The sequence below is a fragment of the Symphalangus syndactylus genome, chromosome 18 (assembly GCF_028878055.3).
Source record: "Symphalangus syndactylus isolate Jambi chromosome 18, NHGRI_mSymSyn1-v2.1_pri, whole genome shotgun sequence".
Lineage (NCBI taxonomy): Eukaryota > Metazoa > Chordata > Mammalia > Primates > Hylobatidae > Symphalangus > Symphalangus syndactylus.
The window spans coordinates 63,074,093-63,098,610 of record NC_072440.2 but is presented as its reverse complement, the minus strand read 5'-3'; the positions used below and the strand labels follow the sequence as shown (position 1 = coordinate 63,098,610).

The 24,518-nt window shown below is 50.2% G+C and overlaps 1 protein-coding gene, 1 long non-coding RNA gene and 1 pseudogene across 12 annotated transcripts; 2 read left to right on the top strand and 1 right to left on the bottom strand.

The window, feature by feature from the left end:
- Window positions 1-2,234: 2,234 nt before the first annotated feature.
- LOC129468577 (kelch-like protein 5) lies at window positions 2,235-6,114 on the top strand (annotated as a pseudogene).
- Window positions 6,115-7,751: 1,637 nt separating this feature from the next.
- On the top strand, window positions 7,752-9,227 carry LOC129468584 (uncharacterized). The gene is made up of 2 exons (XR_008652711.2): window positions 7,752-8,616; window positions 9,040-9,227. It is a non-coding gene; the product is annotated as an uncharacterized lncRNA (long non-coding RNA).
- A 1,662-nt stretch (window positions 9,228-10,889) lies between these two features.
- On the bottom strand, window positions 10,890-22,606 carry LOC129468580 (D-dopachrome decarboxylase). Of its 11 annotated transcripts, none has more exons than XR_010117128.1 (5): window positions 22,337-22,568; window positions 21,792-21,984; window positions 19,228-19,366; window positions 17,734-17,821; window positions 14,407-17,265 (listed from the first exon to the last, which is right to left on the bottom strand). XR_010117128.1 is itself a non-coding variant. In XM_063623467.1 (4 exons), the coding sequence occupies exons 1-4, from the start codon at window positions 22,442-22,444 to the stop codon at window positions 12,767-12,769; spliced, it is 396 nt and encodes a 131-aa protein (XP_063479537.1). In that variant the 5' UTR covers window positions 22,445-22,606; the 3' UTR covers window positions 10,890-12,766. The 11 variants fall into 11 exon arrangements, 9 of the variants coding, with proteins under 9 accessions (XP_063479537.1, XP_055110311.1, XP_063479538.1 ...); XR_010117127.1 differs by having other exon boundaries at window positions 21,809-21,984; window positions 22,337-22,526; XM_063623467.1 differs by lacking the exons at window positions 14,407-17,265; window positions 21,792-21,984 and adding an exon at window positions 10,890-12,827 and having other exon boundaries at window positions 22,337-22,606.
- Window positions 22,607-24,518: the final 1,912 nt, after the last annotated feature.

Below are 24,518 nucleotides of genomic sequence, written 5' to 3'. Positions count from 1 at the left end.
CTATGTTCCTCCTTGCCCCTAGTTACTGTAAAACAGCCTACCTGCTTCCCGTCAGCTCTAATCAATAACTCACATCTGTTCCCTTGGTTATCTGCACCCGTTGTTCCCCCAAAACTGCATGTCTTACATGCTTCACCACTGTACCTCACGTACCCCTTCCCTTCCATATTTATTTATTTATTTATTTATTTATTTTTTATTTATTTTTTATTTATTTATTTTTTTTTGAGACGGAGTCTCGCTCTGTCGCCCAGGCTGGAGTGCAGTGGCGCAATCTCGGCTCACTGCAAGCTCCGCCTCCTGGGTTCACGCCATTCTCCTGCCTCAGCCTCTCCGAGTAGCTGGGACTACAGGCGCCCGCCACCACGCCCGGCTAATTTTTTTTTTTTGTATTTTTAGTAGAGACGGGGTTTCACTGTGGTCTCGATCTCCTGACCTCGTGATCCGCCCGCCTCGGCCTCCCAAAGTGCTGGGATTACAAGCGTGAGCCACCGCGCCCGGCCTCCCTTCCATATTTAGAACAATATTTGCAAGTAGCCAATCGGATCAGCTCAGATTGTGCAGTCCAACCCCAGCCCATGGGGGAGTGACACAGAGGTAAAGTCTATGCATCAGAGATAAAAACCCCCTGCTCTCCTTTGTTTGGTGTGCTCTTACGATCTTGATTGACGGGAGTGGCACCCTTCTGCAGAAGTAAATTGCCTTGCTGTGAAAACTTTTGCCTGAGTGCTGGTTTCACTTTGTGGCACCAAGCATTTATTCCTGGAGCATTTTTATATTCAACAGGCTGGGTGCTGGGGCTCACATCTGTAATCCCAGCACTGTGGGAGGCCCAAGGGGGCAGATCATCTGAGGTCAGGAATTGGAGACCAGCCTGGCCAACATGGTGAAACCCTGTCTCTACTAAAAATACAAAAATTAGCTGTGCGTGGTGGCACATGCCTGTAATCCCAGCTACTCAGGAGGCTGAGGTAGGAGAATCGCTTGAACCTGGGAGGCAGAGGTTGTAGTGAGCTGGGATTGTGCCACTGCACTCCAGCCTGGGTGACAGTGTGAGACTCTATCTCAAAAAAAAAAAGAAAAAAGAAAAAAAGAAAAAAAAGACTTTAGGAAAAATCTGTCAGGAAACTGAATTGAAGGGAGGAAAAGCATTACCTCTTGTTGCCTTTTACCCCTTATGAAGTTTAGAATGTTCCAAATGGGAGGCGTGGATTAACTTCTTTTGAAATAGTGCTTGGTTTCCCTTTGCCTATTGGCATCTTTAAACCTTTCGTTCCTGGATTGAGTGATCCCTGGATTATGGGGACTTCTTAAGTGAACAGTGCAATGCTATGACAGCTACATAAAGGAACTAACTAGTAATCTTGGAGCATAAAAACCATCAACAGGTAAAAAAGGCATAGCTTCTGCCAACTAACAAGGCTTGCCATCCTTTTTGACCAGGAGATTAGGTGTAAATCAAGGTTTTTAGAAGAAAGCATGCACTGTCACTAATGTTTTGGTCAATGATGGACCGAATATACAATGGTGTCCCCATCAGATTATAATGCCGGTGAGCCACCACACCTGTCATCCCAGCACTTTGGTAGGCAGAGATGGGTAGATCATTTGAGCCCAGCAGTTTGAGACCAGTCTGGGCAACATGGTGAAACCCTGTCTCTACAAAAAATACAAAATAAACCAGTCATGGGGATGCGCGCCTGTAGTCCCAGATACTTGGAAGGCTGAGGTGGGAGACTCACCTGAGCCCAGGAAAGTCGAGGCTGCAGTGAGCCATGATTGTGCTACTGCACTCCAGCCAGGGCAACAGTGTGAGATCCTGTCTCAAAAAAAAAAAAAAAAAAAAAGATTATAATACCGTATTTTTACTGTAGCTTTTCTATGTTTAGATATGTTTACATACAAAAATACTTATCATTGTGTGGGCTGGGTGGGCAGCCAATTGCGCAGTGCCGGGACTGATGGGCGAGCCAGTCCGGACCCCCATCCACTCACTCGCCCCCTCTGGGGCCACCTGAGGACTCTGACCACCCCCCACCGCCTGGCGCCGCCTGATGGAGCAGGATTGGCTAGCTTGGGGCCGCCAGCGCCGGAGGTGAGGCTGCCAGGAAGGGGTTGGGGGCACACGAGCATCCCTCTCTGCCCTCCCCTCCCCGGCTCCTCCACCGCGGCCCGCCGTGACTCCCGGCAGTCTCTGGAGCACGACACGGACTTCCAGCAGTAGTCAGACGTTATCATCCTGTCATACTATGGAGCCGTGTTCATCATGAATTTTTCCAAGCCCTGAATTATGCCGAACATACATTTAAACATTTAAAAAAATGGAAAACTATTGGAGACATAAACAGTTGTGCGACGTCATTTTAGTTGCTGGTGATTGCAGAATTCCAGCTCACAGATAGGTGCTCTCCTCTGACTCAGACTGTTTTGCTGCCATGTTTACTAATGATGTCAGAGAAGCAAGACAAGAGGACATAAAAATGGAAGGTGTAGAACCAAATTCATCGTGGTCCTTGATCCAATATGCTTATACAAGCCGCCTTGAATTAAAAGAAGATAATACTGAGTGCCTGCTATCTACAGCTTGTCTTCTTTGGCTTTCGCAGGTTGTAGAAGCATGTTGTAAGTTTTCGTTTGTTTGTTTGTTTTTAGACAGTTTTGCTCTGCCACCCAGTGCAGATCTCAGCTCACTGCAACCTCCGCCTCCCAGGTTCAAGCAATTCTCCTGCCTCAGCCTCGTGAGTAGCTGGGATTATAGGCGCCTGCCACCACGACCAGGTAATTTTTTGTATTTTTAGTAGAGACGGGGTTTCACCATGTTAGCCAGGCTGGTCTCGAACTCCTGACCTCAGGTGATCCGCCAGCCCTAGCCTCCAAAAGTGTTGGGATTACAGGCGTGAGCCAGGGCACCAGGCCACATGACAGAAGTTTTTAATGAAACAGCTTCACCCATCTAGCTGTCTTGGAATTTGTTCTTTTGCTGATGCCTAAGGTTGTACAGATTTGCATAAAGTGGCTCACAGTTATACTATTGAGCATTTCATGAAAGTAATCAGAAACCAGGAATTTGTATTATTACCAGCCAGCAAAATTGCAAAGTTCTTGACTAGTGATGACATGAACATTCCTGATGAGACAATATTGACTGCCCTTCTTAGTTGGGTCTGTCATGATTTGGAACAGAGAAGGAAAGATCTAAGTAAACTTTTGGCTTATATTAGGCTACCTCTTCTTGCACCACAGTTCCTGGCAGACATGGAAAATAATGCACTTTTTTGGGATAATACAGAATGTCAGAAACTCATTATGGAAGCAATGAAGTACCATGTATTACCAGAGAGATGACCCATGTTACAAAGTCCTCAGACAAAATCTAGGAAGTCAGCTGTTGGTACATTATTTGCAGTTGGGAGAATGGATTCAACAAAAGGAGCAACAAGCATTGAAAAGTATGATCTCTGTACAAATACGTGAACTCCAGTAGCAAATATGTATGAGAGGAGGCTACAGTTTGGTGTTGCAGTGCTAGATGACAAACCGTATGTGGTTGGAGGAAGAGATGGACTGAAGACTTGGAATACTGTAGAATGCTACAACCCCAAAACAAAAACAGGGAGTGTGGTGCCACCTATGTCCACACAAAGACATGGCCTTGGTGTGGCTGTACTAGAAGGTCCCATGTATGCCACAGGAGGGCATGAGGGCTGGGGCCATCTGAACACGGTGGAAATTTGGGACCCTCTGCTCGCCAGTGGAATTTTGTTGCCACTGTGTCTACCCCTAGGAGCACAGTTGGTGTGGCAGTACTAAGTAGAAAACTTTATGCAGTTGGTGGTCGTGAAGGAAGTTCTTGTCTCAAATCAGTAGAATGTTTTGATCCTCACACTAGTGAGTGGACTGTTGGTAGAAGAGCTGAGGCAGGACTGGCTTGTCTGTCATAATGTAAAAGAGTCTTGAAAGATATCTGGGGTCCAGGGTCTAAAACCCCTCATGGCCTTTGGTACACCAAGCTCTGTGCCATAGGTGGAAAGCTGCCCTGCCGCACCACAAATCTAAGCCCAGGGCATAAAACCTCTTGTGGCTTGGATGGAACCCAGGGCTCAGGGCATAAAACTCCTCATAGCCTCTGGAATGTGCACAGGCTTGTTGGTTCCTTGCTTCTTATTCGTAAACATGTCCTCCATTATCTCAAGCAGCAGAGCATATTCTATATGCGTCAAAGGAAATGCTAGACCATCACAGCTACGCTTAATGCACCACTAGCTTTCTACCCCCACGTCCTCACGCCCTCACCTGTTTACCCTCACGTCCTCACCACCTGCTTGTTTGATCACCAATAAATAGTGTGGGCTCCCACAGCTCGGGGCCTTTGCAGCCTCCAATCTAGTGCTGGCCCCCTGGACCCACTTTATGCACTTTTAACTTATCTTTTTGCATTCCTCTGACCCCGCCAGACTTGGTAGCCCCCACGGCCCAGTGTTGGGCCTGATCACCCCAACATGGACACTGTGTGCACGGATGTCGAAAAGGAGAGGTGGCATAGGAAATAACGACCTGGAGCGGACTGCTGTATGCTATAGGGGAACACGATGCTCTCACATCCAACTTGACTTCCAGACTCTCAGATTGTGTGGAGACATCTGATCCCAAAACAGACATGTGGACTACAGTAGAATCAATGAGCATCAGCAGAGATGCAGTGGAGATCTGTTTACTTGTTGATAAGTTTTATGCTGTTGGGAGGTATGATGGACAGGCATACCTGAATACAGCGGAGGCTTATGATCCCCAGACAAATGAGTGGACCCAGGTTGCTCCACTGTGCCTAGGAAGAGCTGGAGCTTGTGTTGTGACTGTAAAATTATAATTTAGTGCTCTGTTTTCTACAGGAAGACACTCTCTTCCTTTATTAATTTAGTACAATTATTCTACTATCAATGGATCATTTTTACTAAACATGCATTGCCACAATCCTGGGCACAAAGTGCCTGATCTCAAAGCAAAGATAGTAAAACAAGGGAGGAAGGAGTGGATGGACCAGGATTAATTGCTTTCATTTCTTAATAAATGAAAAGCTGCAGCTGGTGGATTGTGAACAAACATTCCTGATGTAATATATTAGGACAAATGCACTGCTCTGGAACATAGCCCAGTGCTAGCTGCGGATTTCATTTATTCAGTCAAGCACATCTTACTCGTGGGCGGCAAGCCACCCAGGTACTGAGGCAAGAGACCGAGGGCACGAGCTGTTCCAGTACAATAAAATATATAAAATAATAGTTATACTAGATATAGATCTTAGATATGATTATATATATATATCATTAATCATTAGTTTGTAGCAATTATTCTTTATTCCAATACTATAATAATCCTCGCTCTACAATCATAACCTAGGAAAAACCAGGCCATACAGAGATAGGAGCTGAGGGGACACAGTGAGAAGTGACCAGAAGACAAGAGTGCGAGCTTTCTGTTATGCCCGGACACGGCCACCAGAGGGCTCCTTAGTCCAGCAGTAACGCCAGCGTCTGGGAAGACGCCTGTTGCTAACCGGACCCTGGTCTAGCGGTAGCGTCAGGGTCAAGGAAAAACACCCGTTACTTAGCAGACCAGGAAAGGGAGTCTCCTTTTCCCCAGGGGAGTTTAGAGAAGACTCTGCTCCTCCACCTCTTGTGGAGGGCCTGACATGAGTCAGGCCCGCCCGCAGTTATCTGAAGGCCTAACCGTCTCCCTGTGATGCTGTGCTTCAGTGGTCACGCTCCTAGTCTGCCTTCATGTTCCATCCTATACACCTGGCTCTGCCTTTTAGCTAGCAGTAGCAAATTAGTGAAAGTACTAAAAGTCTCTGATAGCAGAAATAATGGTGTAAGCTGTCTCTCTCTTTCTCCTCTCTCTCTCTCTCTCCCTCGGCTGCCAGGCAGGGAAGGACCCCCTGTCCAGTGGACATGTGACCCACGTGACCTTACCTATCATTGGAGATGGCTCACACTCCTTACCCTGCCCCTTTGTCTTGCATCCAATAAATATCAGCGCAGCCTGGCATTCGGGGCCACTACCGGTCTCCGCATCTTGGTGGTAGTGGTCCCCCGGGCCCAGCTGTCTTTTCTTTTATCTCTTTGTCTTGTGTCTTTACTTCTACACTCTCTCGTCTCCACACACGAGGAGAGACCCACCGACCCTGTGGGGCTGGACCCTACATACTCATATCCAGATTTATTTTCTTACAGTGCAAACACACCAGATGGAACTTCTAAAATGTTGCTTTCTGTAAATTTATCATATATGAGTTGCAGTAATTTGTTTGTTTGTTTGTTTGTTTAACCACAATCACTATTTTAATGATATACTAAAGATAATACTATTTAGTTTTTTCAGAAACTTCGGCATTATATGTGTGTTGGTTGTGGATTTTGTTTCTAAAATTGGCTTAGTCCAATAAATAAAGAAAAGCAGCCGGGCGCGGTGGCTCACGCTTGTAATCCCAGCACTTTGGGAGGCCGAGGCGGGCGGATCACGAGGTCAGGAGATCGAGACCACGGTGAAACCCCGTCTCTACTAAAAATACAAAAAAAAAAAAATTAGCCGGGCGTGGTGGCGGGCGCCTGTAGTCCCAGCTACTCGGAGAGGCTGAGGCAGGAGAATGGCCTGAACCCGGGAGGCAGAGGTTGCAGTGAGCCGAGATCGCGCCACTGCACTCCAGCCTGGGCGACAGAGCAAGACTCCATCTCAAAAAAAAAAAAAAAGAAAAGCATTAAAGACTTAAAGCAATGATAACCAAATACAAACTTGATAAAATCTTTGAAGTCTATTTAAATATTCATTCCATTACATCTAGACTCACCAAAAACTGTATGTCATGATATTCTTAAGTTGAAGTTGAAACATGATGTTTCACATTAAATTTAAGATATGCAGCCAGGCAAGGTGGCTCACGCTTGTAATCCCAGCACTTTGGGAGGCCGAGGGGGGTGGATCATGAGGTCAGGAGTTGGAGACCAGCCTGGCCAATGTGGTGAAACCCTGTCTCTACTAAAAATATAAAAATTAGCCAGGCATGGTAGCGCACGCCTATAATCCTAGCTATTCAGGAGACTGAGGCAGGAGAATTTCTTGAACCCGGGAGGGGGAGGTTGCAGTGAGCCAAGATAGTGCCACTGCACTCCAGCCTGGGCAACAGAGCAAGACTCCATCTCAGGAAAAAATAAAATAAAAATAAATAAATTTAAGATACACAAATTTATGTAGAGAAAATAAATGTTATATACCCTATAATGTTATTTCACGTAATTAGTACTTAATTATATGGATTTATTTTATGTTATAAAAGATGTTTTGATTTTGTCTTTTGATATTGACAACATTGTTTGGATATTCTTATGTTGTCAAGTCTGCATCTGCCTCCCCTGCCTTATTTCTTATGTTTTGCCACAGTTAACCCATTGTGCTTCTTTGTAATCAAACAGTTTGGGGAGTGGGGAGAAGGGGTTTACTGAATGTCTAAAAAAGTAAGTTTAAAGTGTTTGTTACCCAAAGTTTGGTGCATTTGTAAACTCTAATTACATATGTGAATGTTAATACTCTCAGTGAATTGTTATTGTTTGCAAAAATGCACTGAGCAGTAACATTTTGTGATAAATCCTACACTACAAGATATAAGTAAAAGAAAATACTTATCATTGTGTTACACCGTGTACAGTATTCAGTACACTAACATGCTGTATGGGTTTGTAGCCTAGGAGCAGGTGGGTTACACAATATAGCCTAGGTGTGTAGTAGACTATATCATCTAGGTCTAAGTACACTCTGTGATGTCTACACAATGACAAAAGTACCTAAAGATGCATTTCTCAGAATGCATCCCTGTCATTAAGCAATGCCTGACTGTACTGCTAACCACCTACACTGCCATCAAGATAGGGAAAAGTCCTCCTGGATTCATGTGAATTACACCAAGCTAGACCCAGATCAGCACTCTGAGGACAACTGGAAGACCCTCCCTACAGGTGACCTTAAAGTAACGATTTCCCAGACTGGTTCCCAGGCCTCAGAAGCAGATGACATTTTAAAGTAGACAGCTTTTCTCAAGATCATGGATCAAGAAACTTCACTTCCACCTATTTTCTCACATTGGGCCTCCTTGTCCAAAAAACAAAAACCAAAAGAACCTCTTCCTTTTAATGAAGCCTCCTTTTTCTCTGGCCATTTATTAAAAAGCTGACTGGAAGTTGCTTGTCTCAATCCTGTCCTCTGATTCTCCCTCTGATCCTCCACTATGGGCTCTCTTTGAGGTTGTGTCTCATGCTTAGCAAACCTTACTGTTTTCCCAACAGGTCAAAAACAGAACTGACACCTCGTTACACCAACTCTCCAAATCCTGTCCATTTTAATTAATCTGATTACTGGTTATGTCAACATCTAGATCATGCAGAAGAACTTGAACCAATTTTCATTCCTGCCAGCGCCAGGACTCGGTGGGCCAACTATGAAAACTGGGTATGTGACAAGGTGTGGCATCCAGAACTGAGAAAACAACATCACTTTACTTCTTCTTTTGATGGATTAATTGGACATGGACAAACCTCTATGGAAGCTCAAGTTCTGTCCTGTGCTCAGGTAGTCAGTAGAAGGAAATTTGCTGGGTACGGTGGCTCCAGCCTGTAATCTCAGCACTTTGGCAGGCAGAGGTGGGCGGATTGCTTAAGCTCAGGAGTTTGACATCAGCCTGAGCAACATGGTGAAACCCTGTCTCTACACAAAACACACAAAAAATTAGTAGGGTGTGGTGGTGGGCGCCTGTGGTCCCAGCTACTCAAGAGGCTGAGGTGAAAGAATCGCTTGAGCCCGGGAGGTGGAGAATGCAGTGAGCTGTGATCACACCACTGCACTTCAGCCTGGGCAATAGAGCAAGACCCTGTCTTAAAAAAAAAAAAGAAAGAAAATGTTCCCTTTGTTTTAAAAACAGGTATGGTGCTGAATGATTTATAGGTGACACAGCAAGACGATATTACCGTTGAATCTTGTGCTTTGGTTCCACAGGTGGCATCCTCAAGCCTCCCATGAAGGTTATAGAAGGTTCTGGCACTGACTCTTATGGTACAAAGACTTACCATATCACCGGATGTTACAGTAAGCTCACAAGCCACCCTTGTATAACATGGGGTAGCCCATCTCCTCTCTTCATTAGACTGCCAAACACTAGACATTAAATATGGATAGACCAAAAATCTGGACAAACTTGGTCACATAACGAAACCAAGCCACACACATGTCAAGGCCAAACTGCAGGCCTCCTATATCAGATATTTTGCAACCCATTCTCCTACAGACTGACAAAGACACATGGAAGATGGATGTGTGCAGATGCCTACATGATAGGTGACAAGACACCAGCCCCCAACCTGGTGGGTCATGAGTTCCACTCTGACCTTATCCATGAACAACACTGGTCTTTTTATCTTATGTGGCAACAGATTATATAAAGGTTCTCACCTAAATGGTCAGGTCAATGTAGACTTGGATACCCAACACCTTCTATCACCAGGTGTCACCTTAAATGCCAGCCAAATTACAAACTTGGGCTATACACAAAGTAATACTACATAAACATACTAGATATGACATCAGGGAAAACCCACTTGTGAGTTACAATTCTAAGTTATTTTCAGTACTGAGATCCTTTTTTCCAGGCGTTGGAAATTATGGGATGGAAAGGGCAGTTCTAAATCTTTCATAGTAATAGAACAAGAGTTCATTATTACTCTGCAAAAATTGGTAGCACTTGGCCGGGTGCGGTGGCTCACGCCTGTAATCCCAGCACTTTAGGAGGCCGAGGCAGACGGATCATGAGGTCAGGCGATCAAGACCATCCTGGCTAACATGGTGAAACCCCGTCTCTACTAAAAATACAAAAACGTAGCCAGGCATAGTTGCAGGCACCTGTAGGCCCAGCTACTCGGGAGGCTGAGGTCAGAGAATGGCCTGAATCCGGGAGGTGGAGCTTGCAGTGAGCCGAGATCTCACCACTGCACTCCAGACTGGGTGACAGAGTGAGACTCTATTCCAAAAAAAAAAAAAAAAAAAAAAATTGGTAGCACTCCAATTAGAAGTTAATAGTTTAGGAATTTATGGCCCAGGGAGGGGCAGTCTCTCTTGGATCAGCAAGGCCTCAGGATGTCAAAGCAGACCGGGCGCAGTGACCCACACCTGTAATCCTAGCCACTTTGGGAGACTGAGATGGGAGACTCACTTGAGGCCAGCACTGGGCAACATGGCAAGACACCAGCTCTACAACAACAACAACAACAACAACAATTAAAAATTAGATGGGTGTGGTGGTACATGCCTGTAGTCCCAGCTACTCAGGAGGCTGAGGCAGGAGGATCACTCGAGCCCAGAAGGTCAAGGCTGCAGTGAGCTGTAACTGCACCACTGACTCCAGCCTTGATGACAGAGCGAGACCCTGTCTCAAAAAAACAAAACAAAACAGAATGTATGAATGAACCTAGGAAATCAATCAACCGTAACAAAAATTTTAATTAAAAGTAATGGCAGACCAGGCGCGGTGGCTCACGCCTGTAATCTCAGCACTTTGGGAGGCTAAGGCAAGTGGATCACTTGAGGCCAGGAGTTCAAGACCAGCCTGGCCAACATGGTGAAATCCTGTCTTTACTAAAAATACAAAAATTAGCTGGACATGGTGGCATGCACCTGTACTCCCAGCCACTTGGGAGGCTGAAGCAGGAGAATTACTTGAACCCAGGAGGTGGAGGTGGCAGTGAGGTGAGATTGTGCCACTGCACTCCAGCCTGGGCGACAGAGTGAGACCCTGTCTCAAATAAATAAATAAAATAAAAGTAATGGCAAAAACCACGATTACTTTGGACCAACCTAATATAATTGCACCACTGCACTCCAGCCTGGCAGAGTGAGACCCTGTCTCTACAAAAATGTAAAATAAACTTAAAAAATGTCAAAGCATGATAAAGTACAGGAGATAAGGACCATGATTAATATAAGACCCATCACTCCAATCTTTGCCTCTGTTCTGGCATTCCCCTATGTCTTCGCAGCACCCTCTTCTGTGTGACTCCTTTGTGTTGTATTTTTTTGTTTTGTTTTGAGACAGAGTCTTGCTCTGTTGCCCAGGCTGGAGTGTAGTGGTATGATCTTGGCTCACTGCCACTTCTGCCTCCCAAGTTCGTGCCTCAGCCTCCCGAGTAGTTGGGATTACAGGCATGTGCCACCATGCCCTGCTAATTTTTGTATTTTTAGTAGAGATGGGGTTTTGCTATGTTGGCCAGGCTGGTCTCAGACTCCTGGCTCAAGTGATCTGCCCACTTCAGCCCCCTAAAGAGTTGGGACTACAGGCGTGAGCCACCGTGCCCAGCCACCCTACTCATTTTGAATGTAAGTAGATTACCAATTCTGAAACGGGTTTTGAGCAGTAGCAACATTGACACAAATTTATAATATTTTCAATAAGATACTTCCTTCAATATGTAAAATGCAACAGATATCATTTGCAATTATATCTGTGTACATACACACACACACACATATAATATACATATCTCACCATGGAATAAGTCTGAGCTGAAACATGCATTACTTAAAAAAGAAAAAACTTATAGACAGGATCTTGCTCTGTCATCCAGGCTGAAGTACAGTGGCACGATTGTGGCTCACTGCAGCCTCGACCTCCTGGGCTCAAGTGATCCTCCCACCTCAGCCTCCAAGTAGCTGGGACTACAGGCATGAGCTACCTCGCCTGGCCGGCATGACCTTTATGAAGAATGTCACAGAAAGTTTTAGAAAGCGATTAAAATTGACCTGAACAAGTGGGGATCTATGCTGTATGCCATGCTATTACTGGGGAGGAAAAAAATTCTCCTCTACATTCTTAGGGTCTCTGGAGATCTGGGCCTAAGAATAAAACTGAAATAAGACAGATTAACAGAAGAAAATCATTCAAGCTTTGCTAAATTTTCAGTGTACATGGGTACTTTCACAAGAGAATGAAGGCCTAAAGAAGTCACTAAAGTAGAAAAAGTTTCTATCTTTCAGATAGAAAAACAATACTTTTTTTTTTTTTTAAGACAAGGCTGGGCGCAGTGGCTCATGCCTGTAATCCCAGCACTTTGGGAGGTCAAGGCAGGCAGATCACGAGGTCAGGAGATCGAGACCATCCCGGCTAACTCGGTGAAACCCTGTCTCTACTAAAAATACAAAAAAATTAGCCAGGCGTGGTGGCGGGTGCCTGTAGTCCCAGCTACTCAGGAGGCTGAGACAGGAGTATGGCGTGAACCCAGGAGGCAGAGCTTGCAGTGAGCAGAGATCACACCACTGCACTCCAGCCTGGGCGACAGAGCAAGACTCTGCCTCAGGAAAAAAAAAAAAAAGACAGACAAAGGGGTTTGGATTATAGGCAGTAAATTGTGGAGAAGGGACTAGGACATACACGGGGGGCAAAATTAGAAGATAAGGATTATTTTAGTCATGTGTTTATACAGATCCATTGGAACCTTGATTCACAGTCACTTGTGATGACAATGTTCTTCTCTTCCTAGTAAAGGGAGGGTGCCTTTCTTAGGGGAAATTGTGTGGCCTATTCTTAGATAGAAAAGGGCAGGTCAGAGAGTCTTTCCTGTATGTGCTATTTCTCAAGTGCCTTCAACTCAAAATAATTAATACTCCAAAGCAGCATATTTGGGGTAACATGTCTTTAATTCCTTCATTTGCCTTGCTGCAGACTTTCCTAGAAGTTTCACATATTAAAAGCTGAGTTGGTGGCTATTGAGATAAGAGCCAGATTAATAACAAGGGATCTACAAACGGGGATAAGAACATAGATAAGAATAGGAATGAATAAGCTGAAAGGAACAGGTCTGAGCACATTTCCCCATATCCTGTTAAACCCACATCCCATTGCTGGGACAAGGTCAGTACAGCCGAATGAATGCACCTCTTTTGTTTGATGGAGAGTGTTTAGCTTGTTCTTTAACAGGTGCAGCTTAGGCACTATTTGTCCCAATGGATTTACACAGAACAGCCTTATCCACCAATGATCACACAAACTCCTCTTTTTGAGGCTGTCAGTGTGTCCAGGGTGCAACAATTTTGTAATACGACAGAAGCTAAGCTATTAACTTCTTTTGTGGTTGTTGCTGTTGTCGTTTTGAGACAGAATCTCGCTTTTTTGAGTGCAGGCTGGAGTGCAGTGGTGTGACCGTGGCTCACTGCATCCCTGGCCCCCTGGGCTCAAGTGATCCTCCCACCTCAGCCCCCAGAGTAGCTGGAACTACTACTACGCTCTGCTAATTTTTAAACTTTTTGTAGAGGCAGTCTCACTATGTTGCCCAGGCTGTCCTCGAACTTCTGGGCTCAAGTGATCCTCCCTCCTCAGCCTTCCAAAGTGCTGGGATTAGAGGCCTCAGCCACCATGACCAGATTGCTTTGACACCTTGAGGCCTTACTGATCCAGGAGAGACTGCCCCTCCCTGGGCCAGCTAATTCCTACAGAGAATAAATGATTTGCTTATGGTGTGCCTTTGATGTGCCAATCAACCGATTCGTATCTCCAACATAACTTTACCAGCCACCTTTCAGCAGGTTCCTGCCCCAAATCACTCCAGGGACAGGTACCAGGTAACAAGGGACCACTCCTATAACCCAGAGCCCATCACAATTATTCAAACTAGCCAGTCCTAAGTCTGTTTACCCTGTCTTGCCTTCTTGCAAAAAACATGGCAAAGCCTTTTGTCCACCTTTTGCCCTCACTCATTCTGCTTCCTGACTGACCCTGGTGCTTCCCCACGGCCCTGCATGGTGTGGCATGTCCCCCCTATCGTCTTGGGAACTGTGAGTAACAAACTATATTTTAAATGGCTATCACCTCTGATCTGTGGCCTCACCATACCTGAATAAAGCCAAAATCCCGGGTACATTTTAAAACAAGTCTACAAGTCAAGGAATGCCAAGGATTTCCAGCAACACCAGAGCTAAGAGATAGGCATGGAACAGATTCTTTTTTAGAACTTTCAGAAAGAGAATGGCCTTGTTGACACCTTAATTTTGGACTTCTGGTCTCCAGAACCATGAGAATAAATTTCTGTTGTTTAAAGCCAGGCACTTTGTGGTACTTTGTTACAGCAGCCCTAGGAACCTAATATATTGTGTTTTTTGAATTTGAGGGTTCTTGTCCTTCATTAATTTTCAACATTCTCAGTCTCCGTATCTTCAATATTGCCTCTCCTTGTCATTTCTCCTCTCTCTCTCTGGTGTTGCTGGAGTGCAGTAGTGTGATCTCAGCTCACTGCAAGCTCTGCCTCCTGGGTTCACGCCATTCTCCTGCCTCAGCCTCCCGAGTAGCTGGGACTACAGGCGCCAGCCACCACGCCCAGCTAATTTTTTTTGTATTTTTATTTTTTATTTTTTATTTTTTTTTAATTAATTTTTTTTTGCATACAAAAACAATAAACATTTTCTAAAAATACATACAAACAAAAAGATGCATATCAAACATATTAGGAAGGTTGCACATGGGAAGTCGGGGAATAGAAATGGGGGTGGGAGTTAAAATAAATGAGAGAGGGACTTTATATGGATCAGTGATAATAACTCAATCCTCTATTTGACAAAGAAGAGGGAGAAGGAAGAGGAAGAAAAAGAAAGTGGGATAAAGGATCAGAAAGGGAGGAAAATAGAAAAAATTAGAGTATGACTCCAGGGTAGACCTATTTTGTTGTCACTGAGTTGGTTGGTTTGTCTGTTGTATTCTTCATGTTTCGCCAAGTTGGCCAGACTGGTCTCGAACTCCTAGCCCGAAGTGATCAACCCGCCTCGCCCCCCAGAGTGCCGGGACCACAGGCGTGAGCCACCACGTCCAGCCCCCACATTGCTTCTGGCCTCCGTGGTAGACCTCCCAGACGGAGCGGCCAGGCAGAGGAGCTCCTCACTTCTACCCAGACACGGGGCGGCCGGGCAGAGGGGCTCCTCACTTCCCAGACGGTGGGTGGCCGGGCAGAGGCGCTCCTCACTTCCCAGACGATGGGTGGCCGGGCAGAGGCGCTCCTCACTTCCCAGACGATGGGTGGCCGGGCAGAGGCGCTCCTCACTTCTTCCCAGATGGGGCGGCCGGGCAGAGGCACTCCTCACTTCTTCCCGGACGGGGCGCCCGGGCAGAGGCGCTCCTCATTTCTTCCCGGACGGGGCGGCCGGGCAGAGGCGCTCCTCACTTCCCAGACGGGGCGGCCGGGCAGAGGCGCTCCTCACTTCTTCCCGGACGGGGCGCCCGGGCAGAGGCGCTCCTCATTTCTTCCCGGACGGGGCGGCCGGGCAGAGGCGCTCCTCACTTCCCAGACGGGGCGGCCGGGCAGAGGCGCTCCTCACTTCTTCCCGGACGGGGGCGGCCGGGCAGAGGCGCTCCTCACTTCTTCCCAGACGGGGCGGCCGGGCAGAGGCGCTCCTCACTTCTTCCCAGTCGGGGCGGCCGGGCAGAGGCGCTCCTCACTTCCTCCCGGACGGGGCGGCCGGGCAGAGGCGCTCCTCACTTCCTCCCGGACGGGGCGGCCGGGCAGAGGCGCTCCTCACTTCCCAGACGATGGGTGGCCGGGCAGAGGCGCTCCTCACTTCCCAGACGGGGCGGCCGGGCAGAGGCGCTCCTCACTTCCCAGACGGGGCGGCCGGGCAGAGGCGCTCCTCACTTCCCAGACGGTGGGTGGCCGGGCAGAGGCGCTCCTCACTTCCCAGACGATGGGTGGCCGGGCAGAGGCGCTCCTCACTTCCCAGACGGGGCGGCCGAGCAGAGGCGCTCCTCACTTCCCAGACGGTGGGTGGCCGGGCAGAGGCGCTCCTCACTTCCCAGACGGTGGGTGGCCGGGCAGAGGCGCTCCTCACTTCCCAGACGGTGGGTGGCCGGGCAGAGGCGCTCCTCACTTCCCAGACGGTGGGTGGCCGGGCAGAGGCGCTCCTCACTTCCCAGACGGTGGGTGGCCGGGCAGAGGCGCTCCTCACTTCCCAGACGGTGGGTGGCCGGGCAGAGGCGCTCCTCACTTCCCAGACGGTGGGTGGCCGGGCAGAGGCGCTCCTCACTTCCCAGACGGTGGGTGGCCGGGCAGAGGCGCTCCTCACTTCCCAGACGGTGGGTGGCCGGGCAGAGGCGCTCCTCACTTCCCAGACGGTGGGTGGCCGGGCAGAGGCGCTCCTCACTTCCCAGACGGTGGGTGGCCGGGCAGAGGCGCTCCTCACTTCCCAGACGGTGGGTGGCCGGGCAGAGGCGCTCCTCACTTCCCAGACGGTGGGTGGCCGGGCAGAGGCGCTCCTCACTTCCCAGACGGTGGGTGGCCGGGCAGAGGCGCTCCTCACTTCCCAGACGGTGGGTGGCCGGGCAGAGGCGCTCCTCACTTCCCAGACGGTGGGTGGCCGGGCAGAGGCGCTCCTCACTTCCCAGACGGTGGGTGGCCGGGCAGAGGCGCTCCTCACTTCCCAGACGGGGCGGCCGGGCAGAGGCGCTCATCACTTCCCAGACGGTGGGTGGCCGGGCAGAGGCGCTCCTCACTTCCCAGACGGTGGGTGGCCGGGCAGAGGCGCTCATCACTTCCCAGACGGTGGGTGGCCGGGCAGAGGCGCTCCTCACTTCCCAGACGGTGGGTGGCCGGGCAGAGGCGCTCCTCACTTCCCAGACGGTGGGTGGCCGGGCAGAGGCGCTCCTCACTTCCCAGACGGGGCGGCCGGGCAGAGGCGCTCCTCACTTCCCAGACGGTGGGTGGCCGGGCAGAGGCGCTCCTCACTTCCCAGACGGTGGGTGGCCGGGCAGAGGCGCTCCTCACTTCCCAGACGGTGGGTGGCCGGGCAGAGGCGCTCCTCACTTCCCAGACGGTGGGTGGCCGGGCAGAGGCGCTCCTCACTTCCCAGACGGTGGGTGGCCGGGCAGAGGCGCTCCTCACTTCCCAGACAGGGCGGCCAGGCAGAGGTGCTCCTCACCTCCCAGACGGGGCGGCCGGGCAGAGGCGCTCCCCACCTTCCAGATGGGGCGGCGGCCGGGCAGGGGCTGCAATCCCAGCACCCTGGCAGGCCAAGGCAGGCGGCCGGGGGGTAGAGGCTGCTGCGAGGCCAGACCACACCACTGCACTCCAGCCCGGGCAACACCGAGCACTGGGTGAGCGAGACTCCGTCTGTAGTCCCAGTACCTCGGGAGGCTGAGGCGGGCAGAGCACTCGGCGTCAGGAGCTGGGGACCAGCGTGGCCAAGATGGCGAACACGTGCCTGCATCCAAAGGAGAAAAGGCAGGCAGCGGTGGCGCGCGCCGGCAGACCCAGGCAGTCCGCGGTGCGGGCAGCAGCAAGCCGAGTAGATTGTAGCCTGGGCCAGAGAGGGAAAGAAGAAAGAAAGAAAGAAAGAAAGAAAGAGAGAAAGAGAGAAAGAGAGAAAGAGAGAAAGAGAGAGAGAGAGAGAGAGGAAGGAAGGAAGGAAGCTTTTGGTATTTTTAGTAGAGACGGTGTTTCACCATGTTAGCCAAGATGGCCTCGGTCTCCTGACCTTGTGATCCGCCCGCCTTGGCCTCTCAAAGTTCTGGGATTACAGGCGTCAGCCACCGCGCCGGGCCAGATCCCTCGACTTTCCCCTCCCTCGCTGCCCCACGGGGTATGGGAGGGCCAGTGGGGCCCGGGGCCAGTGGGGAGAGCCAGGGTCACATGGGCTCTGGATGCGGGAGGGGAGAGGGAAGGAGGGCACCTTTTGGTCAGGATGAAATCACCATCCTTGAGCGTCGGCAGTTTCCCCAGGCTGTTGATCTGCAAGAACTCCTTGCTCTTGTGCTGCCCTGAAGAGGAAGAAGTCAGAAAAGGTCTTCAGAGTAAAAACGCTGCACCTGTACACCCTCCCTGCCCCTCCCCAAGCGGAGCCCCACAGCCCTAAGAAACAGCAAGGTCTGGGACCAGAGGGCTAGATCGGCCCCACTCCCTGGGTGGGCCTCCCTGCCCTGCCACATTCCGGGGCAGCTGGGGAGCTTTGGTGGGTGGGGCCAGGTGCAGCAGGTGGATGAAGAGAAGTTTTCTAGCCAGGACTCCGGTGGGAATTTTAGTGAATTGTGTGTAAATGTAAGCAGTGTGAATTTATATGTGGGTGGATGAGTGAATTGTGTGCCTGTGTGTGACGGGGTGTATGTGTATGTGTGAGTGAACTGGGACTGTGAATGTCAGTATATGGTGTGATTGTATATGTGTGTGTACGTTGTGTGGTGGTTTGGTCTATATGTGTGAATTTGAGTTGTGACTGTTGGATGTGAATGAATTGTGTGATTGGGTGTATATGTGTGTGTTTATGAGTTAACTGTGTGTAAATGGTACAATTGTATATGTGGGTGTGTATGTGTGAATGTGATGAATCATTACTAGATGTGGGTGGATGTGTGTATGTGCATGGTTGTCTGTCCATGAGTGTGTAAGTGTGCAGGTGGCACAGTTGTGACAGGAGAGGACACATGAAGCTTTACAGACCTGCCATTCGTCCCCCCAGCTATCCTCCCTGCCTGGGGGCCCCTGGGCTGGAAAGGTTGTGAAAGGTGGTGCTACTGCCAGGAAGGGGTGATGGGGCAGCTGGGAGGACGGTTTGAGTCTTGCCAAAGGGAGGGAGTCGAAGCTTGCAACCCTGGGGAGGAGGAGGGGCAGACTGGGGACCCTGCTTCTGGAAAACCAGTGACCAACCCCTAAAGGGACACAGGCAACCCCTGCCTCCACTCTACAGAGGTGGGGAAAAGGGGAGAGTAACGTGGCAGGCTGCCCAGCCAGTCATGGAGGGAGTAGGCTTCAGGAGGAGTACAGAGGTCTGGCCCTATTTTGGGGCTGAGGACAGGAGCCTCAGGTCAGCAGTCTGCAGGAAGGCCCCAGCTGGACCAGCTGCTCACACCTTCCCACAGGCCTGCAGATGGGTGTGGAGAGCAGAGCCTCCAGGCTGAGGCTTCCAGCCCCAGATCTGAGCAGTCTAAACATCAGAGAGCAGCCCTGAAGATGGAAATCATCCCCCTCCAGGTTCCCTACGGTCTTATCCACCAGCCCTGCTGCCCATGGTGGCCCAAGATGCCCAGGAGAGATAATAGAAGGTAAGAAGTCATGTTTGAATGAGGAAGCTCTCTTCATTTATTTCATATGAGGACGAAGAAGAGGATTATGTGATCACAGGAATGTTGCATGCGGGATAATCCAAAGCTGGTTATCACAAGGCCCTCACTCTGCCAGGAGATCTCTCTGGAAGAAGCAGCCAGCTCACAGATGCCCTGGATCCCTCCGTGCCCAATCATAAAAAAGTCACGACCGTCCCTATCTTGCCAATCTGCCAGGACTCCAGGGGGAAAAAGCGGATAAGTATCCTTCAGGAGACAGAGAAAAAGGTATCATCAGCCTCTTGGCCAACACCACATCTTGCAAGAGCCCTGCCAGGTACTCCCACTGTGGGTACTCAGGACAGCCTGCCTCAGTCCACCAGGCATTTTGCAAACCTGCTCATCCCAGTAATGATTTTCCCCAACCCCCAGCACGGCGGTGGGACACTCAGGTGTGGGATGTGGCTACACATCATGACCCAGCTAGGACAGACACACAATACGGTAGCCTCGGTGTGTGTGCCGTACACTCTATCATCTCCATCAGTTTGTGTACTGAGGGGCACCCTGCCTCCTAATTGCAGGCTCCCTAAGGGCACAGTACCTCAGCCACCTGTTTTCTCAAAGGCTGAGCACAGGGTGACCCCCTGCCCCACCAACCCCGCCACTAATGTCTGTGCCATAAGTGAACATGCCCCTGTCAGAGGTAACAGCAAGTTTCCAGTGAGGAACACCAGAGCTTGGGATAGCCTGGCTGGGGGGGTCGGGAATATGAACAGCGTCAGTCTTGTCATCATAAAATTGGCATAATGGAGATTATCTACCTCATGGGGATAGCATGTCTTGTCTGCACAAAGGGAGAGTGGACAGGGATTGTAAGGATCAAATGGGATCATGAGTGTAGAGTACCTAGCACATGGTAAGCACTTATATAACACTTGTTGTTAGAGTAACAGTTTTCCCTCAGTATCCGTGGGAGATTTGTTCTAGGATCCCCAGAGGAAACCAGAATCTACATTTGCTCAAGTCCCTTACATAAAATGGTGTAATATTTGCATATAACCTACACACATCCTCTCATATGCTTTAAATAATCTCTGGGTTACTTATAATACCTAATATAATGGACGTACTATGTAAATAGTTGTATTGTTTAGGGAATAATGACAAGGATAAAAGTCTACATATTTTCAGTATAGATGCTACTACCGTTTTTTTTTCCTCTGATATTTCAATCCATGGTTGTTTGAATCAACAGATGTGGAACCCAGTGACACAGGGGGCTGACTGTATTATTCCTCTGTAGCTTGAGGGAGGACCCAGCAGGATCAGCCATTCCTCATCGGCCTTCATGGACTAGCAAAGGCTCCATTTCAGAAGGTCTTTTTTTCTGAGCCAAGGTCTCACTGCCACCCAGGCTGGGGTGCAATGCGCAATCATAGCTCACTGCAGCCTCAACCTCCTGGGCTGAAACCATCCTCCCACTTCAGCCTGCCAACTAAGTGAGACTACAGGTGCACATCACCATGTCTGGTTAATTTTTTTTTTTTTTTTTTTTTTGAGACGGAGTCTCGCTCTGTCGCCCAGGCTGGAGTGCAGTGGCGCAATCTCGGCTCACTGCAAGCTCCGCCTCCCGGGTTCACGCCATTCTCCTGCCTCAGCCTCTCCGAGTAGCTGGGACTACAGACGCCTGCCACCACGCCTGGCTAATTTTTTGTATTTTTAGTAGAGACGGGGTTTCACCGTGGTCTCGATCTCCTGACCTCGTGATCCGCCCGCCTCCGCCTCCCAAAGTGCTGGGATTACAAGCGTGAGCCACCGTGCCCGGCGTCTGGTTAATTTTTAAAACTGTTTTGGGGGATGGCATCTCACTATGTTACCCAGACTGGTCTGCAACTCCTGGGTCAAATGGACCTCCCGCCTTGGTCTCCCAAAGTGCTGGGATTACAGGCATGAGTGCCACCATGCCTGGACAGTGTCCTTTCAAGCTTCTGATGCCCTTACTTCCTCCTAGGCATGGATGTGGCTCAAGAATATCTTTTACCCAAGAGGAAACTTTAACTCGGTCACAGAATGCTAGGTTTGGGTTGTAGAGTCTTCTTGTGGGGGAGGGAGGTCTTTTCCCCTGTTTTCACAGAAGAGAAGGTTGCCAACTGGAGATGGTTCATTTCCAATTTTGTCTGGGGTCCCCCCAGCTATGCAGGACCCAGAAAGCAGATGTCTAGACATCCAGGCCAGTGCTCTTTCACTACTCTGTGAGTCTCCCGTGAACTTCACCTGGAACCTGGTTGGGACATAGGTCCAAAATACGTAACTTTAGAACATACCCAGAATTCCTTCTGACCAGCCTGGCAAAGTTCTAGAAAATCACACTTCAGCCACGTGTACCCACCCTGTCAGGTGCCAAGGCAGGTACAGCACACAGACAATCCCACATGACCCTTGCACTGCCCCGGGGGGTGTTAAAAGAGAGCCTTCCGGGTTCACAGACTTACACACTGAGGAGCAGAGCCAGAAATTCATTCAATCCTGCTCGCACTTTGAAGATGGTCCTAACAGCAGGAACCTAAGGGGTCAGGAGGCCCCAAAGCCCCAGACCCTGATGTGTCCTTACTGGGCAGGGCAAGAAATGGGTTTTTCCCCCTCAGGCAGGATCACTGGCTCCAGTCTGCGGCAGTCCCACATGGATCACCTGCTACCCCTACGCACCGGTCCTGGCCCAGGGCTAGCTCCTTGGTGAGAAACTCAAAGAAGTGGCCGCTGTGGCTGCGGTTGTCCTCGGCGGTGCCCACTACGCCGATGGAGGAGATGGACAGCTGCGCGCAGGGCTCGGTGGACCCGCTCAGCGCCATGGCCAGGCCCGGCCGTACCGTCACGTTCACGCGCTGAGGGAGACATGACAAGTTTTGCCCGAAGCTGGAGCCGGCCGGGCTACCTCTGGGGACCGGACCCGAGCGCGTGAAAGCCGAAACGCGCAGTGTTCGCGGGGACAGGGATCCCGGTACAGGCCGAGGTCCCTGAAGGTCACGTCCGGGTCATGACTGGGGAGGGCGACAAGGGAAAGACGTGCGGAGGGGGAGCCGCGGGATCGTGGAGCACGGAAAGTCAGAGCTTGGCGTGAGGAAAGGAGTGGGGAGTGGTCCCTGGGGAAAAGATTCCGGGTCACTGTCGGGGAGGCGGAGCAGGGACGGCCGGACCCCTGGCCCACCAACCTCCCCTCGCCCGGCCCACGCTCACGTCCGCAGGTTTGCCCAGGATGGAGGCAGCGGCGGCGCAGAGTCGTTTCTCCAGCCCCGCGGGCACTCGGTTGGCGGGCAAATTCGTGTCCAGCTCTAGGAACGGCATGGCGGGCAGAGGAACGGAAACAGCTCTGGCGGAAAAAAAGCTAGGGGTACCGAAGGCTCGCGGACCAGGGAGGAGGGGCGAGGCGCCACAGCCACCTGGCTTCTCATTGGCTGGACAGAGACTCGGCGCTCCCCGATTGGCTGCCTAGGGTACATCCCGCTTCTGCAAACAAAAGTCACGTGTGCTGGCTCTGATTTCCGGAAGTCCCATCGTCTCCGCCCTATGTGTAGCCCCACCCACTACAGGTCTTTAACCCGGTAGTGGCCCCACGTAGTCTCTTCCCTGACCTTCTTGCCTGGCGCCAGGTGGATTTCCCTCTCAAGCTTGCAGCGCTATGGTCGCCTGGTTCCTAGCCCTATTAGAGGTCTGAACACCCCTAACACACAAGGACACACACACACCTATGGGGGTCTTCCCCAGGCTCGACCCTAATAACCAATACAACGGGAGCTTAAAAGTTTTGAATGATTTGCCACCATTTCGAAGTCAGGCAATTTCATGTTCAGTATGGAAATCTGCGCTTGGGCAGTCAGGAGATGTGGTTACTCGTGGGGGCGCGGGTAGGGCTAGGCAGGGCCCTTGGGCTCACGACAATACCTGTCCCTGCCTGGTCGCCACTGACATCTGCCTGTGTAGCCTCTTGTGCCGGTGGTGAGCCACTGTCCACCAGGGGGGTGGCAAAATATGTTATTTAAAACATGGAAAGGCTGGGCACGGTAGCTCACGCCTGTAATCCCAGCACTTAGCGATGTCCAGGCGGGCGGATCACCTGAGGTCAGGAGTTCGAGACCAGCCTGGCCAACGTGGCGAAACCCCGTCTCTACTAAAGATACAAAAATTAGCCGGGCATGGTGGCGGGTCCTGTAATCCCAGCTGCTCGGGAGGCTGAGGCAGGAGAATCGCTTGAACCGGGGAGGCGGAGGTTGCAGTGAGCCGAGATCGCGCCATTGCACTCCAGCCTGGGCGACAGAGCGCGATTCCATCTCAAAAAAACACCAAAAAACATGGAACTCTGTTGGTGTGGCTTAAACATGAGTCTGTGGTCGGTGTGGCAAAATCACTTGAATTGTACATTTCAAATATGATTGAAGTTGTGGTCAAGCAATGTGGCTTACACCTGTAATCTCAGCACTTTGGGAGGCTAAGAAGGGAGGATTGCTTGAGCCCAGGAGTTCAAGATCAGGCTAGGCAACATAGCAAGATTCTCTTCTTTGTTTTCTACAAAAAAAAAAAAAAAAAATCTGGGTGCTGTGGTGTGCGCCTGTAGTCCTAGCTACCTGGGCGGCTGAGGCAGGAGGATTGCTTGAGTGCAGGAGATCTAGGCTGCAGTGAGCTATGACTGTGCCACTGCACTCCACGCCAGATGACAGAGTGAGACCCAGGTTCCCCCCTCCCCCGCAAAAGAGATAGGAAAAATTTGTACGTTTATATGTACAATTTCAACTACATGTATAAAATTCTCTATAAGTGTGCATACTTAAAGGAGCCTCCACTGAAAGGCCGACAGAGTCTCTGTCTGTCATGATCTTGTGCTATTAGCAGTTTATTAGATGACTCAGATATCAGAAGGTCTGAGACACACGACAGGAAAATATGACAGTCCTAAGGGGAGAGGGCAGGGACAGGTGGCAAGTCTGGGACCAGGTGTGGGGCATGGACAAGCCAGTGGTCAAGGAGCGGGGTGTAGAGAAGACTGTGGTCAATGTTATGAGGAGGTATGGGAGAGGGCCAGGAAATAACAAGGGACTTCCCTTCCTGCAAGGAGGTTCATGAACCAGCCCTGCACCCCACTTGTGGGACACAACATCGCCCCACAGTGAGGAGAGAGACCAGGAGACCAAGGCTGATCCTGATTCAGACATCTTTCCACCAGGTCACCGCTCATCTATGATACATGCTCAGTCCGGGGGTATCCCCCGCAAGGAAACACTGGGGCTGACAAGCCCGGAGAGGTCACCTGACCTGGACTGAGGCTGGGGAGGTCAAGGAAGTCTCCCTGGAGAAGAGACAGGGTGCCAAATGCCAAAAGACCAGGAAGGTCACCAGACGAAGAAGATGAGGAGGGAACAGCATG

Excerpts from the sequence above, each read along its gene's own strand:
- LOC129468580 (XM_063623466.1), bottom strand. The coding sequence starts at position 22,444 with ATGCCGTTCCTAGAGCTGGACACGAATTTGCCCGCCAACCGAGTGCCC. Across the intron at positions 19,367-22,336 it reads TCCTGGGCAAACCTGCGGAC|GATACTTATCCGCTTTTTCC; the intron begins GTGAGCGTGGGC and ends TGTCTCCTGAAG. Across the intron at positions 17,822-19,227 it reads CAGAGAGATCTCCTGGCAGA|GGCAGCACAAGAGCAAGGAG; the intron begins GTGAGGGCCTTG and ends CTTCCTCTTCAG.